Source organism: Anopheles moucheti, chromosome 3 (genome assembly GCF_943734755.1).
Source record: "Anopheles moucheti chromosome 3, idAnoMoucSN_F20_07, whole genome shotgun sequence".
Lineage (NCBI taxonomy): Eukaryota > Metazoa > Arthropoda > Insecta > Diptera > Culicidae > Anopheles > Anopheles moucheti.
The window spans coordinates 49,461,322-49,477,878 of NC_069141.1; the positions used below are offsets into that span (position 1 = coordinate 49,461,322).

The 16,557-nt window shown below is 47.7% G+C and overlaps 1 protein-coding gene across 1 annotated transcript; it reads right to left on the minus strand.

The window, feature by feature from the left end:
* Positions 1-24: 24 nt before the first annotated feature.
* Positions 25-16,341, minus strand: LOC128305940 (acetyl-CoA carboxylase). The gene is made up of 11 exons (XM_053043582.1): positions 16,164-16,341; positions 15,461-15,986; positions 9,045-9,162; positions 5,068-8,267; positions 4,734-4,996; positions 4,500-4,662; positions 2,311-4,430; positions 1,966-2,240; positions 1,552-1,893; positions 1,344-1,478; positions 25-1,251 (listed from the first exon to the last, which is right to left on the minus strand). Exons 1-11 carry the CDS (start codon positions 16,339-16,341, stop codon positions 1,126-1,128), a joined length of 7,446 nt encoding a protein of 2,481 aa, XP_052899542.1. The 3' UTR covers positions 25-1,125.
* Between the last annotated feature and the right edge of the window lie 216 nt (positions 16,342-16,557).

A 16,557-nucleotide genomic window follows, 5' to 3' on the forward strand; every position in this document is an offset into this window, starting at 1 on the left:
AATGTTGCTCCACCCAATTACATCTTAACGTTTGAAGAATTTTATTCTGAAGCCATTTGCATCTCTGCCCTGAAGAAACCGAATGCTTTAATTGATGTAAATCGGTAGCTAAGAAACCCCTCTTACAGATGTAATCTTCATGTTAACCAAAGCTCGACGGAATTCCGATAACTAGTACACAGTACGAATAATGATACAAAACCAAAAAGAAAACATTATCGAAAAACTTAGCATTAGCGAACGAACGGGAAATTAAAACAAGCAAAACCTATCCATTATCCATCTAAACATTCCTAACAACTAATCTCAGCTAATCGTTCTTTGTAACAACGAACGTACGCATAGCTTAGCTTAGTACAGTCTACATAACCTAAAGTATTCCCATATGTTTGTGTTGAGGCGAACCATTCATATTCAGTTCGCTTATACAGTTTTCCACTATTTCATTGTTGTTTTTTTTTAATTCGCGTTTTCGACGTTACCAGTTCCAACGTGAACATTTGTTTGCGTGTAGTGTGGTGTTGTGTATGTCTGTATATGTGTGGTTGTTTAGTGTGAGCGTTAACTTGGTTTCATTAAATAGGTTTGCAATGTTTATGCACGCTTTCTTCGTGCAATTGGATGAATTCTTCGCATGCCTTATGCGTCTCTGCCGTTTTATGTGCGCGTATGTGTAATATTTATATAAGAGCGAACAAGGTTGAATTTAAACGTTTCATCTTCATTTTGCTTCTTTTGGCAAAAGCGTATCTGCCTTATTGCAGCTGTATGCTATCGCAAATGGACAATCCTAAGCGCACCTTCCAGGCGGCAGAACAACTCGAATATTGTAATGTGCGAAAGTTGGATCGCGATCGCGGAACCGAACCGTTCGAAACATGAAACATAAAGGAGTGCAGTTGGTTGTTCGCAACTTTCGATCTGTATCCTCCTCCTGTCTTCCACGCTTGAAATTGTGTTTATATAAGGATTTTCTTTCTCTAATCTTATCATCTAGCTCTGTGCTAATGTTTATCCCCCAATTGCGTGGCTACATTATTAACTAACTTCAGCTCGCTATGCCCTAGCCCGTCTGGCTTAACGTTTCCGCTTCGAGCGTTTCCGTTATGTACAGTTGAAACGTTGTCATCCGAGGCTTGTGTGATCATTGTCGGTAAGCTGGGCAAGCGTTTTCACCACCTCACCGCGCTGTGCGGGCGACAGTTTCTCACAGAGCCCAACAACCGCATCCAGTGTGGCCTCCGGGAAGTCCTGCAAAGGGAAAATGATGTAATGTAATGATTAATCCCTCGTGCCGAACGATAATTTTTGTCCTTGTGGGTTTTTGGAAACAAATTGCTTACATTTAACGACTGACGAATCCGTGAGATTATTGCGCTTTGTTTCACTGAGTAGATGTTGCGGGAAACGGTAGAATCGGAGCGTTTCTGATTTTCTAACCATTCAACGGCCGACTCGTTAGTCTCCCATAGGTATGCCTGAAACAAACACGTATACGTTTAAACATGGTTAGCTATTGCCGATTTGCGTTCGTCGCCAACCAACACATACCTCCGTAGCTCCCTTATCCTCCACGAACCATCTGCGCAGCATGGATTTTGCCTGACCGACCGACAGGTCATCCTGTGCCTCGAAAATCTGTTTGATGAAATGTTCTTCTAGCAGCAAACGCCGCAGCCGCCAGTAGATCCAACTGCGCGAATTACGCCACGGAACAATTTCACTAATGCAACCCTTTTCCAGCATTCGTTCGGGTGTGTCGTGCAGGTCCGCAAAATGTACCGCCACCGGGTGATAGTTTTGCAGCAGCGCATTCGTTCGTGTTTTAATTTTGTTTTCCAGCTCTGCAATCAGCTCCTTGTTCTCGCCCGCCGCTGCCAATTGGTTTTTAAGCTGCAAAAGTAGCGTGCGAACAAACATGTTACTTCAAAATCTTCCACTAAATAGCGTCTTCGGCACACTTACATCCACCGCAGCCGCATCAAGACGGTGAATTGTTTTCACGATGTCCTTCTCTTTGTATTTCACCTCCACGATACCCTCCGGTTCTAGTACACCGGCGCGCGACTCCGGATCGGCATACGTTTCCATGTAGCGTGGATTGATGGTAGGATCCAGCACCGCCCATGCACCACCACGTAGTTCGGCATTCGGTGGGAGGTAAACGATAACTGGCTGCTTGTACTCTCGCAATCCATCGACAATGTAGGCACCGAACTTTACAATTTGTTCGTACATGTCTAAAACAGAAGTAAAAGATTAATAAATTACCCACAACATCTCGAGAAAACCGCAACAAACAAAGCATACCCTTCTGTCCACCAGAGAAACCACGCCAGTTGGCAAGGATAATGAGTGGCAGTTCCTCACGCCCAAAGTCCTTTATCGCTTGTGCCGTCTTGAAGGACGAATCTGGGAACCAAACCTGACCGGCCTGCTGGAACGTTTTGGCTTCCGAATCCAGATTGGCCGGATCGGCCGGTATGGTCACCTCGACGGTTCGCGTCTCAACCGCAATTACGCCCACCGGAATACCACCCAGCTTGGCACGCCCGGTCACGACCGTCTGTGCCCATGGTTCCATGATTTCCGAAAACGTGCCCCGATCGAAGAAACCCGTCTCCCAGTCGGATGGATTGGATGGATTGTAACGACCAGCCAGCATCCAGCGCGGATCGTACGGAGCTTTGGTGGGTGTAAAGTCGATCATGCGATCGATCGGATCGCTAGGCGACACGATCGGCAAAATGCCGCCGCGTGCATTCGGAATGTAGGACAACCAGTGCAGAATCGTGTACACACCATCCTGATCGAGCGCTTCCGTCTTGTGTGTCACACCGTTGTTGTGCATAATCTGAATTCCACCGAGCTGATTGTTGGAGGCGTACACTTTACGCCCCAGCAGCTTATTCAGCGCAGCAAAGCCAGTGAGAATAATGTGCGAATTGTCGATCTGTATGACACGTTGACCCAACCGAACCAGATACGATCCAATGCCGATCGTGCGACATGTGACCATCGAAATAGTGACGACATCTTCGTACGCACGCGACGTTTCACCGGCGATCATGCCCGCGTACCGCAGGTTCTCTACACCGAGCCCATCCGTTTTGCCAATAATGTCGGTAATCTTGTACCGTGGTTCTCCCTCGTCCTCGATCAGTATCGCACGCACAGAATTGCTGTTCGCTATTTTGCTGTAATCTTCCGTCGTGAGGTACAGGTACTTGAAGCCCTTCTCCGGCTCCTCGGGATCTTCCCAAGCGACCTTGAACAGTGATTTCACTTCCTCCGCCAGCCCGATACGTGCGCCGCTGTTGACCGAGATGTAGATGCGCGGACATTTGCGCTGTCGCGACAGTTCCGAGGCCTTGAAGAACAACAGATCCTCCTGCGGTCCGAACGAACCGATCAGGTAGGTCAGATCGTTGGCAATCACAATAATCTCACGACCTTTGGCAAACTCGGGCGTGGCAAGCACGATGCGCCATGCCACCATACCGACATTGTTCTCGCCTGGCAGGCGTTGGATCTCCTCCAGATTATCACCGTTCAGCACTAGCTCGTTGCATTCCAGTAGAATCTTCTCCGGGATACGAATGTCCTCTGTGGGTCTCGCTTTGGAAAACTCCTTCCACAGTCGCTCCGTCATCTGCCGGAACATGTCCGGTATGTCGTACACGTACGTTGTTCCATTCGATTGCGCCTGGAAGCGCTTCTGTTGCAGGAAATCTTTGGTCATATACGGAGACGATATCGGCAGTCCGTGGAGTGCGCCCTGCCGGTTTCCATAGGCTTGGAATTTGATGACGTGCGTTTCCGGATCAGTCAACTCCGTGTACATGGCGATGTCGAGGAAATAGCCCGAATCATTCGCAATACAGAGCCGCACCGAGGTGGTTGGCGACTGGGGCGTTTGGCGAATTACCATCTTTAGCTCCGCCTGCAACACACGCAGCTTCCACAGCCGCGGTCCGTATCGGAACACCATCTTCGAGACGGATTCTTCAATTTTAGCCGGATCCATGATGACGGTCGGTACAAAGTTGAGGAAGATGTGGTTACAATCGGTGCGCTTGGCCTGCGGGTGTGAAAACGCCACTTCTAACTCGTCCATCGCTTCTAACAGTACGCGTTCGCCTTCATTCTGCAGATATTCGAATGAGGCTTCCTTCGTAATCAGATCCGAGTGGCGTATGATGGAACGGATGAAAAAGCGGAAATCCGTCACTTCCTGACCCTTCGGCACCTTGGCCCGTCCGAGATAGAGATGCATCTTTTGGTTTGCCGTTGGCAATGCTTCCAGATCGTACGTTTTCATTCGATTCAGCTCTAGTTGGAAGGCACAGGCTGGCTCGAGGTGTCGATAAATGCGATCCTCCTCGAATTGGTCCCGCGCACGGTAGGTGAAAAATTTGGGGAACTGTCGTCTGAAACAAAAATTAGTTAAACATTAATAATACGACAACGGTGTGCAATTCAAGCGTTGCAAGACATACTTTTTCAACGCAGCGAAGGTAATTCGTCTCACGCGACGGCTCAGTAGCTCTTCGCGATGTTGATTGCAAAACGAGCCGAATACTTGCTCCATCTGATGATCATCCATGTCTCCCATGTCTCGCACAGCGATGCTCAAGATATGGATTGCTTCCGATGGTCGGGCTGAGGAAGAAGATGGATTTGATTATTACTTCATAAACCATTACATTTCAACCACGCTGTAAACAACTTACGTGCTGCATTTTCGGTCTCCATTACACGATTCACCTGATCGGAGATCGATACGTTGATCGATGTGCTCATTCTGCGGTCTGAATCTGTTCCCTCGACGGCTTCTAGCACTTTCGCGTTGACGAACACGGGCGACGCGTAGTCCTCGAGCAGATCCAAAATTTCATCCGAATATTGATTGAAGTGCTCGAACGAATCAAACGCTGCCATACAACCGGTACGCATGAATGAATCCGGAATAGCATCGGTATCGTTTCCTTCCGAACTAAAAATTTAAAAAGATTCTTAATGTCATGCATTTCTTCTCTCGTGGGTAAAAAGTCTAACAACACGTACTTGTATCGATTCGGATGTGCTGTGGGCAGCAAGAATTGGAAGTGCACCAGCGGTACCTCTCCGGATAGCTCCAGATGCTGCAGGCAGGTCAGCTCATAAGAGGTGTAAGCACGACGCACATATACCTCCAGTGCTGCATTGCACACAGCACGATTCGAATGATAGAAGAAGTCATGCAGAATATCAAAGATGGACGTCTCCGACTGGATCAATCGTTGCAAATTTTCCGGGTGGAAATCGTGTCCGTACATGTCGACTGCCGACAGGAAAATGGACTCCATCTGATTGTGACGCAACTCGTACGCCGGCTGGTGCGAAGCAATCAACACCTGTCGGGCACGAAGCGCCACTCGCGAATGTTCCGCCCGGTTTAACGATGTCAGCTCACCAAGCGTTGCCGCCAGCTCATCTGTGAGACCCGGTTCGTTCGCCCACAAATGGTCAATCAGTAACGTCACCAGCAGGTTCTTCTTCGCCACTTGACTGTGGGAAAAGATCGTGCCCACCACCACATCCATATCGTCCTTATGCTTTTCACGAATAGCCGCAACGCACTTGTCATAGTGGCCATGCTGGAACTGCGATTCGACGGCATAGTATTGCTTGAGTAGCTCATGTACCGCTGCCTTCATGCGACCACGGATGCCGTTACGGTAGCGCTGCACCAACTGCACGATGCCCTGGGTGGTCAGGAAGAACACATCACGATCGGCACGTTTCTGCAGCGTCGCCGCATGACTATCGATGACACTCGCGATACTTTGTGAGGGAAACTGTGCCAGCACGCTGGTAATATTACGCTCGTACAGCTGCATCAGCTTGCGGATCTTCTTTTCCACCGACAGAGGAATGCGACCCGAGATGGAGGCAATCACCTCCTGCAGCTCCAGCAATGGCAGTGAAGGATCGCGCAAACTTAGCATGAACTTTTCGATAATTTCCCGCAGTCGGGGCGCATTGTACGGATCCGGTAGGCAGTAACCGGCCAGGGTGTTTTCCAGCACTGTCTTGTAGCTGGAATGAATACGGTTGAGCTTTTCCGGTATCTGCACATTTTCGATGATGGGCCAGGAATTTTTGTACGGTTGCGCTTTCGTGACCAGCGACGGATCGTCCAGCTCGAGGTGTCCAATTAAGGTGCCTGCATCGAGCACGGCACCCGGACGGCGCAAAAACGTCACCGTGCCCGCCTCGTTCGCCTTCAATGTCATGACCATCTTCATGACCTCAATTTCCGCATAGGCTTGACCCTTCGAAACGTGTGCACCGTCCTCTAACAACAGACTGATGACTTTGCCCGCCGAAGGCGATCGTAGCAATGATGGATCGTTTTCCTTCTCGAACACGCAGGTCTGATTACCGATAACGATACGATAGCGATCGACTTCTTCCTTCATGTAGGTCGTATAGCTGGAACCTTCGAGCGACAGTAACATACCACCGTCCGACAGTCGATGTACCTCCACCTCCTTAAAGGACCCGTTCATAACGAGGAAGTATGTGTTCGGACCACTCTTAGCGGCCTGAACCTTGTAGCGGACGCCCTCCGCAATCAGCTCCACGTCGATCACATTCGTAAGCGTGTTCGCCGCTTGAATCTGACCTTTCTCCATCGAGCCTTTGAAACTCGCAAACGCATCGGTCACCTTCCGGTCGGCAATGTGCAGTGCACCGCACACCACGCCGAGTATAATGTCCGGCTTGTCCGATTGGACACGTTCGGCGATGAGTGCGTCCAGCCAGGCGGTGTCGATAGTGTTGTCCAAGAAACTGTTCGTTTCTAGCAGCGTGATCAGGTACTCTACCGTTGTCCGGAAGTCACCTCGAATTGAGAGTTCCTTCAGCGCAATGACGAGATTTTCGCGAGCCTGCTGACGATTTTCACCCCAGGAAAAACAATGTCCAAACTGCGAGTCGGCAAACTCGTGCAAACCGCCCGACGCTGCAACACTGAAGTATCCCCACACGTTTTTACTCGAGCGGAAGTTTAACTCCTGCACCGTGCCAGAGCTTGGCTTGAAGCCTTCGTCCGGATTCTCCGATGTGATACGTGCCGCGATGACATGGCCCCAAGGGCGTGGCTTTTGAGCCGGGGTGTCGAAGTCTATCACCGTACTGCCCCACGGATTTTCACCGTACAGCAGTCGGATGTCTTTGATGCGGTACAGCGGAATACCCATGCCGATCTGCAGCTGGCAGGCGGGCAAATTCACATCAGCCACCATCTCCGTACACGGATGCTCCACCTGCAAACGAGGATTCAGCTCGAGGAAGAAATATTTGCCCTCCGAGTCGTACAGATACTCCACCGTACCGGCGCTCACGTAACCGACCATTTTCGCCAACCGTACGGCCGCTTTCTCCATCTCCTCAAATACGGCCGGATCGGCAATGACGGCCGGTGCCTCTTCGATGATCTTCTGATGCCGCCGCTGAATGGAACAATCACGTCCGAACAAACTGATCGCATTGCCGTACTGATCGGCCAGCAGTTGCACCTCAAGATGGCGGGCACCGCGTGCCAGCTTCATCACAAAAATCGGAGAACCGGGCACTTCCGCCTGTACCTGCCGGAACAAGGCCGGAAACTCATCCGGACTGTCCACACGCCGAATGCCCTTGCCACCACCACCTTCGGAAGCTTTGATCATTACCGGGAAACCGATTTTGCCTGCCGCGATCAGTCCCTGGTCGGATGTGGTCACGCAACCACGTGCAAACAGTTCGCTGGAAATTTTTATCTTCTTTCCACTGTACTGGGCTTTCAATTCTGAGCCCGACCACGGCAGCGTAGGGATTTCGGCCGTTTGCGCTACGATCGAGGATGCGACCTTGTCCCCGAGTGCCCACATGGCACGTTCCGGCGGGCCAAGAAACACCAGACTCTTCTTGTGCAGCAGCTCCGGCAGTTTGGGATTCTCGGAAGCGTGACCCCAACCAGCCCACACCGCCTGCACCTGTGTCCGCAGTGCAATGTCCACGATCAGTTCCACGTTTGCGTAGTTGTTGTTGTTCGAGCCGCCCGGCACGGGCACGTAATGGTCTGCCATCTTTATGTACTCCGCGTTTGCCTTCAGATCTTCCGGCGTTACCATCACGACAAAACGGACCGCACGCTCATTCTTAAACATCTCGTACGACCAGCGACGGATTGATCGCATGCACTTGACCGCCGCGATACCATTGTTTGCGATGAGTACCTACGGTAAATAAACGGGAGAAAACGTTTATCAAAGATCTATCGTTACGTTCCTCGTTCTGTTTTTAACAATTTTAAATTATTTTTAACAATTATTTTAACAATTAATTGCCAACAGGTGATGGGGAATTTTGCGTGGAATGCCAATGACACCCGTTTACAGGTTGCTTTTAATATTCTCCGGAAATTTCCAATCCGTCATACGCATTTTACTGTTTATTTGTAAGTAAAACGAGAGAAATACTAATCAAAAACAAAAAAACCTTCATGATGGTCAAGGTGATCGACACGGTCAATAGAATGGAGCAATCCACCATCGGAGCTGACCTTTAAAATAGTAATTGAGGATTTTGTGTTCAGTGAGTCGAAGAAAAAATTTGCTAACCGTTTTTGCGACGAACAGAGATCTCATTTCTAACATCCGCACAGACGGTATTGCGTGGATATGTTCCAACTGGCATGCAACAGCTATCAACCTCCGACGGAATTATTGTAAAGGAATACAAAAGGAAGCCAACAATCCTACATCCAGTACGCATTAATTTCCGTAATTGTCTGACCCACCTGTAAGGGAACTGTAAGCTTCCACAAACTAGCGGGTGCAATTACATTCGACATTGAACACTATTCTCTGAGCTGTTACTGACGGCTTCAAACACAGCAAAAAAAAAAACGGCCCTTTCGTCACGCAAACGTCATAAAATCATCCGACATTCGTTTGGAACGGCGGATCGAAGCGGAGACGTACTACGCCTCCCTGCCTTGTAAATGATCATACCTTGTTAATGACCCGCGTACCGTTGAATTTCTTCACAAACTCCTCCGTAGTTGACAGAACAAAGTCACGTTCCTGGCCACGCTGCAGTCCCAATCCGGTGCCATGGGACATACTAGGCCTAAAAAGAAAGAAAAGTTGAAAAAAAAACATGTTAGCAAATATCTTACGAAAGCACATGTAAACATGGGATCCTTTCAGTGGGGTGAGATCATCATCAAAAAGTGTCATCGGTCTTGTGATGAGAATGTAGCGGGAAAACCACACTAACCACATCCATGTTGATTCGGTTTGCGTTTCCGAACTGTGGCGAGGAGCTACGTCCGGATCTGGATTAGAAAGACCGGAAAATGGGAACGGAGCTTGTGCCTCATTATGCCGACCGCGACACAGCAATGTATCCAGCACGGTAAGAACTTTGCTGCCCGCTTTTGCGTGTTTCTCTTTCATTTAAACTTTGTAACAAGCGCGATCACAAAATTAGACAAATTTTAAATTGTTTCTTTTTCTTTTTTATCACAAATTATCCGATTTAAAGTTTCCCACAACTAGCAATGATACGTTATGACATTGCACTGTTTTTTTTTTTAGTGAAAGTCTTTTGAAAGTATTGAGTACAGACGGAGCACCATACGCACTACACACTCCAACAGCTCATGTATCGAACGATAAGAAAACAAAAATATAGGAAACAATAACACCGAAACGACTCGCACGAGGACCTTCCAAGCACTGGTGATCGTTGCAAAATCGGCCACTTAGCAGACCACCCCAGGCCGATGGTACCTGTTGGTTTCGACTTTCGACAACAGAGCATTTCAAGGCGGTATCATTACAAGTGCGGCAGGCATGGAGGATGGAGCAAGCGGCAATGTGGTGGTTCCCATCGGCGGGTGCGCATCTTTGGAAGGGGTCTGTTGTTGCACTGTGAACGTAACTGAGGCCGAAAACAGCGCTGTTACGCTAACCCACTGTTGCACAAAATCTTCCAAATAGATGAACCGCACGACCACGTATGAGAGGGGTGCAAGGCGGACAGTGAGATCAAGGAGGGGTTCGGGTGAGGAGCTTTCGCTGTCGTTTGAAGGTCTTGTGGCACTCAGACACTCCGCTAGACAGAAGAAGTTCGTTGGACCGTACGAAGACGTCTATCGTATCGATACAGCGTAAGGTCGTTTCGAGTGATTCAAAATCATCGACAGTGGTCAGAGAGTGTTTCCAATTTTCTTTTGTTGAAGATGAGTCCACGCAATACTTGCTCAAGTTAAACAGCGCACACGTGTCAGCGACGGGACACAGCGAAGAAAACAAAGCGTATCATCAGTAAGAGAAGATATCGAGAGCTTTCTTACACCTCACACCGGTCGGGTTGAAAAAATAGCTTCGAGACATGTTGCAAGATTTTATAAGCTGTTGTTAATTAGTCTCCCAAATTTAGATGAAATGTTGAACATGGACACGCCGTGTTCCTGTAACGGCGCCATATTGAAAGTGGAAGTAATAGAGATTTCAGTCAATAAGACAACGAACTTTGAGAAAAACTGCGGTAATATGATAGGGTTCACAAGCTAAGGACATGATACAGATGGAAAGGCCAAGGATCATATGCGGAGCAGCAATCCATTCGAAATTGATTATTACGAGCCCTATAGAATCATCTGGAGAATCATTCCACGACTTGATCGTCTTCAGAATGAATATCGATATTCAGTTAGATTAGTGCTGTGCTTGATGAATGTTTTTAAGAAGAGTCATTCATATGAATCTCTATTAAGGAGTCACTCAATTTAGGAATCGACTCTCAAAAGATTCATGAATCCTCAGAGTGGTACATCATGTCTCTTGGAGACCTCGATCGCAATGGCAGTTTTGCCCATTTTTGGCAATTGCTGAGCGGGAGTAGGGAGGAAGGGGGGGGGGGGAGGAGAGAAGGGAAAGAGAAAGAGAGAGAGCAATAGAAGATTTATGAATCTTGTAAAACGAGATTCAGATTCATTCATTCAGTTTCATGAATATCTGACCCAGATTCACCCAACGCTACGTTAGACCAACAAACAACATATTCCTCTATTAAGGAGTCACTCAAATTAGGAATCGACTCTCAAAAGATTCATGATTCCTCAGAGTGGTACATCATGTCTCTTGGAGACCTCGATCGCAATGGCAGTTGGGCCCATTTTTGGCAATGGCTGAGCGGGAGTAGAGCGGAGGGGGAGAAAGAGAAAGAGAGAGGGAGATAGAGAGAAAGAGAGAGAGAGGGAGAGAGAGAGAGAGAGAGAGCAATAGAAGATATATGAATCTTGTAAAACGAGAATTAACCAACAAACAACATATTCCTTCAAGAATTATTACAAAAGCAATGAAACGCGAAATACTAACTTTAAACCACCGGACACGGACAGATGCAGATTATTGGTGAGTGGCACCTTTAGCCCATCGTTACCAGCACCGTGCATGTTCACGCCATTGTCCTCACTGAAGCTGCTGCTGGCGCTAGTGCTGCCGCTCGGGACAGCCGTCTCCAGGTTGATCACCGGTGGTGCTTGCTGTGGCGTACCCATCTGGTCATTATCTGCGGTCGTGTTCCAGGAGCTTTCCTCACCGGTTTCTGCCAGCACAAATCGTTTGCTCGCTCTTCTCTTCAACATTATTTCCCGCGCAACGGCGAGCAACAGGATGGTCGAACCCAATAATAGCACCGTGGTACTACTGCTCCAGTTGGACACCGACACCGTCACCAGCCCGGCAAGGGTCTCAATTTTGTTCCGCTTCCTTTGCCCTCAATTCCCGCACTGGTGCTGCCCACGTGTATATTAAATAAAAGCAACACCGTGGAACTAGTATTGATTTTGCTGGTACACTTCTTCCACCGCTGGGAAACGAATGAGCCCGTTTTTAGCACCGGGTAAGATATAATTCAATCACGACAAAATCAATATCTTTTTTTGCACTTTCACTACAATTTTGCTATCGCTATCGCATGGAGGATTTCACAACCGGCGGTGACAGGTGAAAACACCACACAGCAAACACGAACCTTTTGGAGAAAACGAATGAAATAACAGAACTATGTCTCCGGCATGTCGAGGTGCACACTATCTTCCCGGGTTTGTTTTTGCGACACGCTGCAAACACTCACGCCAGCACACAAATCGATTGCAGCCTGTCAAAGCCAGCTGACGCGAATTCTTACATGCACCCAGGCAAGGCCACGGTGGACCCAGTTAGAAGTTGTGTAGACAAACAGGTGTATTCAGCCGATTCACCACCGGTTACACAAGGAATCTGACCTACTCAACATACCGATCGATCGCGCTCTTAAGGGTGTTGCGATCACCACCAGCCACCAACCACTTTGGTGGAAAAAGTGTGTGATAAACCACAGAAACACTGTTCAAACATCCAATCTTTCCTTTCCAGCTGTTCAGCACCCCTCGTGGACACGTAATACGTTCAACCGGAAGGTGAACGCGAAACCACCCCGAAGGGAAAGTTGTACCGCTGTTCAACATGCGCTGAATGATATCGTACAATGTGAAAGCTTCTTTCTGGCAGCTTTTGGACGAAGTTGGGCAGTTTTGCGTACATTTAAACTTTACCCCACTTTTTTGTTGTTGTTTGGCTGTGGACAAGGTTCTCTCACAGCCAAACTCAAGGCGCAAGACACAAACACTCATCCATCCATGAGGAGGGATGATGATCGCGTGATGCAAACACGGTAAACCGGTCGCTGTCCGGCCACCATCTGAGCGTCACATTCCGCGCGCATAGGTTGTTTTCTCTGCGCGGCGGCTTACATAATGTGGAAGCGAGAACTGAGCCAGTCGCGTACAGCCTCTCCGCCGGCTGACACCGTGGATAAGCTTAGCCCCACGACTTTCGGTGTTTTAATGCATCGCAAATGTAGTGCTGATACTAACTATTCGAAGCTTAAGACAAATTTCTAATTTATGCTTTAGTTTCACTTGGTCGCTTTATGCATTTCAGCTAACTGATTTTCATTCACAAATGGTGCTCTTTTCGGAAGCGTTCCAAAAACGCATACTAAATGTGTCCCAAGGTCTTCTCTCGCCCGGATACTGACTGGACCCAGTGGATGATGGCATGACATGAACCGGTTTGCCTTGATTTGGTTTGGAGAGTATAGCCATTATCTTAAAAATTCATCCAGATACTTTAGACTTCAGCGTTTCACACCCGAAAGCGTCGATTTCGGGAAACTGTTGGACTTCCAAAAGACGCAACATAAACGAAAAAGTGAAAAAACAAAACACCAAACTTTCTCCCATCATTGCGGTCTGTGTGTCGTGGCCACCGACCGGTGTAATACCGTTGGAACCTTCAGTTCCGTTAGTGCAATGTAGGGCCGATGCAGATATGGGGCAAGAATTCCAAATTCCAAAACAAATTAGGACAAATTTGGTGTTTCTTAATGGGTTAGGAGACATTTGGGTTAGGCAATTTCCTATGCCGACTGATCGCACTAACGCCTCGCAACAGGTAGCCTCCTCGGCTAAGCGGCAATCGATTTAGTGTGCAGTTTGCCTACGACACATACGACACAGGGTAACGACACGCACGAACAACAACTTCGAAAGCCAGGGTGTACGGATGGATCGGTTGAAAATACCCCGGATAGCACACGGATGGGAAAAGGGCGTAATGAACACGATGATGCGATCGCAAACTACAATCAGAGTCACTTTCGTGGTATGTGTACAGGGCTTTCGCGCGCGCGCGCCTCTTTTCGTACCAGCGAGCCACGGAGGGGAATCCGGCACTTCCGTGATTGGCCACGTTTCACTCGCAACTGACCATTCGAGGCACGACCCGCCAACGGTCGAGCCACAAGCTTCAGGTTGGCCGAGAGCCAGAGAGGGAGAGAGAGAGTGTGTTTGTGTAAAATCCAACACAATTCAACAGAAACAATATAAAAAGCGCAAATTCATCCGCACGATTTGTTGAGCGGCGCTTACAATCTCAAAACGAGCTTCTTCTGGAAGGGGTGAATTAGTAAAGCGTTGAGAGCCATCTCTAGAGCGACGAAAATCGACAACAAAAACGTCATCTCCTCAAGCAACAAAAAAAATGTTGCCATTGAGACGCTACGTTGAAACAATTCAAAGCTGCGTTTGGGAATATCGTATCCAATCCATCATTCCTTGTGAATAAAGGTTCGAAAGAGAGTAACTGCCTGAAGCAGCAGGTGCATATCGGCAACGATTTTGGAGAGTGAACTGCACGCATGCACACGACTCGAAGGCTCGGGATGACTTCAATTCGATTCGATGAGATATAAGCGAGAAACGCACATCATACCATGAGCGGGGCCTTTACTTCAAAACCCTACCCTTATAGTGCGTAATAAAAGAGAGAGAGAAACCTTTAGCGAGGTAAACTGTACTACATGCGCTGTATGCAATTTGGTGGAAGTGCAAGTGCATGCAATGCCATTCGTTCAATGAAATCGTACATCAACGCTCATTGAAGGTTATTATGTGCTTAAGGAATTATAAATAAATGCACATCAAATTATAATAAATTGCTTAATTTAACAATTCATCATGAATTCTTCCAGGTATTACCGTGACTCCGTGTCCATAGAAGGTAGAAATGCGAAAAAATCCCGGATTTTTGTTTCAAACTAAAAATACTTTCAAAGAAGATTTTTTTTCCTATTTGCTTTAAATGAAAATATAAAATATATTCATCTGAACCCATTTTTATATTTATGCTATTTATGAACAATGTTTATAAGAATAAAATAAAAAAAAAATTTAAATATCCTAAGCTAAAGCGCCCTCTTCAATTGTTAGTTTACGTTTATGTAAAAAAACTGAATACTGCATCCCAAGGATAGAAAACCTGACTAACAAAATAATTTTAATGGCCGTTAAAGGTGTGTACCGCACGCAAAAACAATACTTATTGAGAGCACACAAAAAAAACTCCTCCACGAAATACTACTTGCGTCATTTAAGAACGAGCTTTTGTCCCAACACATCATTTTAGGAGGCTCACTGCCATGAGCTGTGCTCTTCAAGCTTCTTTAGCCCCATCATCATCATCATCATCATCATACACAGCCTGTCAATAGAGTAGCGTCAGCGCGCGTAAATAGACTTGGTCAGGCGGTAAGGCAGGAAGCAAAAAATCGCACCTGTTTGCATACTTCAAGTACACACCACAGAGAAGCGAACCGCCGTTTGACGTTTTTTTTTTCATTGTTGGTTTATGGTCGGTTAACAATTTACCCAAATGTTGCCGGGTAGACAGCAACGAACAGGGCACGACGGAAGCAAAGGGAGTGAATGGAATCCATCAACACAACGGATGTTCGGTACGGATGGTCTATCAATTGCGCAACCGACAAACATTACTTTGGTGGACAGTTTTTACATGTATGACTGGGATCTTACCTCAAACGGCGCCGTTTTTCGGTCAGGTTCATCTCGTACGACGAGCAGCTACGCAGGCCCCCATTCTCCATCGTCTGTGGGAATGCATCGTTTGCCTCGAGCTCGTCGTCCAGCTGACTGTCCTCTTCGCCAACGATAAAACTGGCTCGCTCCTTACCGGCGGAGCTATTTTCTGCGCTGTTCGGTACCGCTGCCGATTCGCTTGGGCCATCCATTTTGATATGGTTATCGTTGGTGTCGACCGGTGAAGTTCCCGAACTCTGCTCCTGTTGACCGTTTATTAGGCACGGTCTGTCCTGTGGACGATTCAAACGCTTCTGCTTTTGCTGCCGACGTGGTTGGGGACGATCGTACAGAAAGTTGGCATTGGTCAAGGACACCTGCTTGAGATGTTGGGTGAGTTGATCCACTGTCGCACCAACGTTTGCGACCAACGGTTGATCTTCCGCTGTAGCGTTCCCGTTCGTCAATACTGGGGCCCCGATGGGTGGTTCCGTGTCACAGCCGTCCGCAGCAGTAGTATCACCTGAAGCAACCAGAAAGCACCACGTTAGTAATTCTCTCAAACAAACAAAACCGCAAAGAAAATTTATACAATTTTACAAACGAAACTATGTAAATTAAACCAACCAATCATATAAGGCGAAAAAAGAACCAAAGTCTTACACTAGCAGTACAAAAAAATACCTGAAAACCTACGTACAGGCCCTTTCTGTTTCTGGCGCAGTGGCTACGGATACGTCGATCGGTTTATGCACCGTACCGTGCGCTACAATGCCGATCGGTTTGTTGGACGCTTTCCGAAAACCGTAACTGGTCCACCAGTCGTACAGGAAAAGGTACGCAAACAGGATGACCCCGGCTACCGCGAGGTAGATCATTGGACGACCACAACACCCGTGCAGACCCCCACCCCACTTTTACGGAGGTCAGCTCAAAATCAAGCAATGCAAATGTGCCCCCAGTGGTTGTTAACCGAGCGCCCGGAAACGATTCTTCCCAACGTCAACGCTTCACGACTTCACAATGACGATTCGGAAATCTGTGAATTGAAGGGAATGACGTCAAAAGGTAAGTCGGTATGTGCTTCTCCAGCA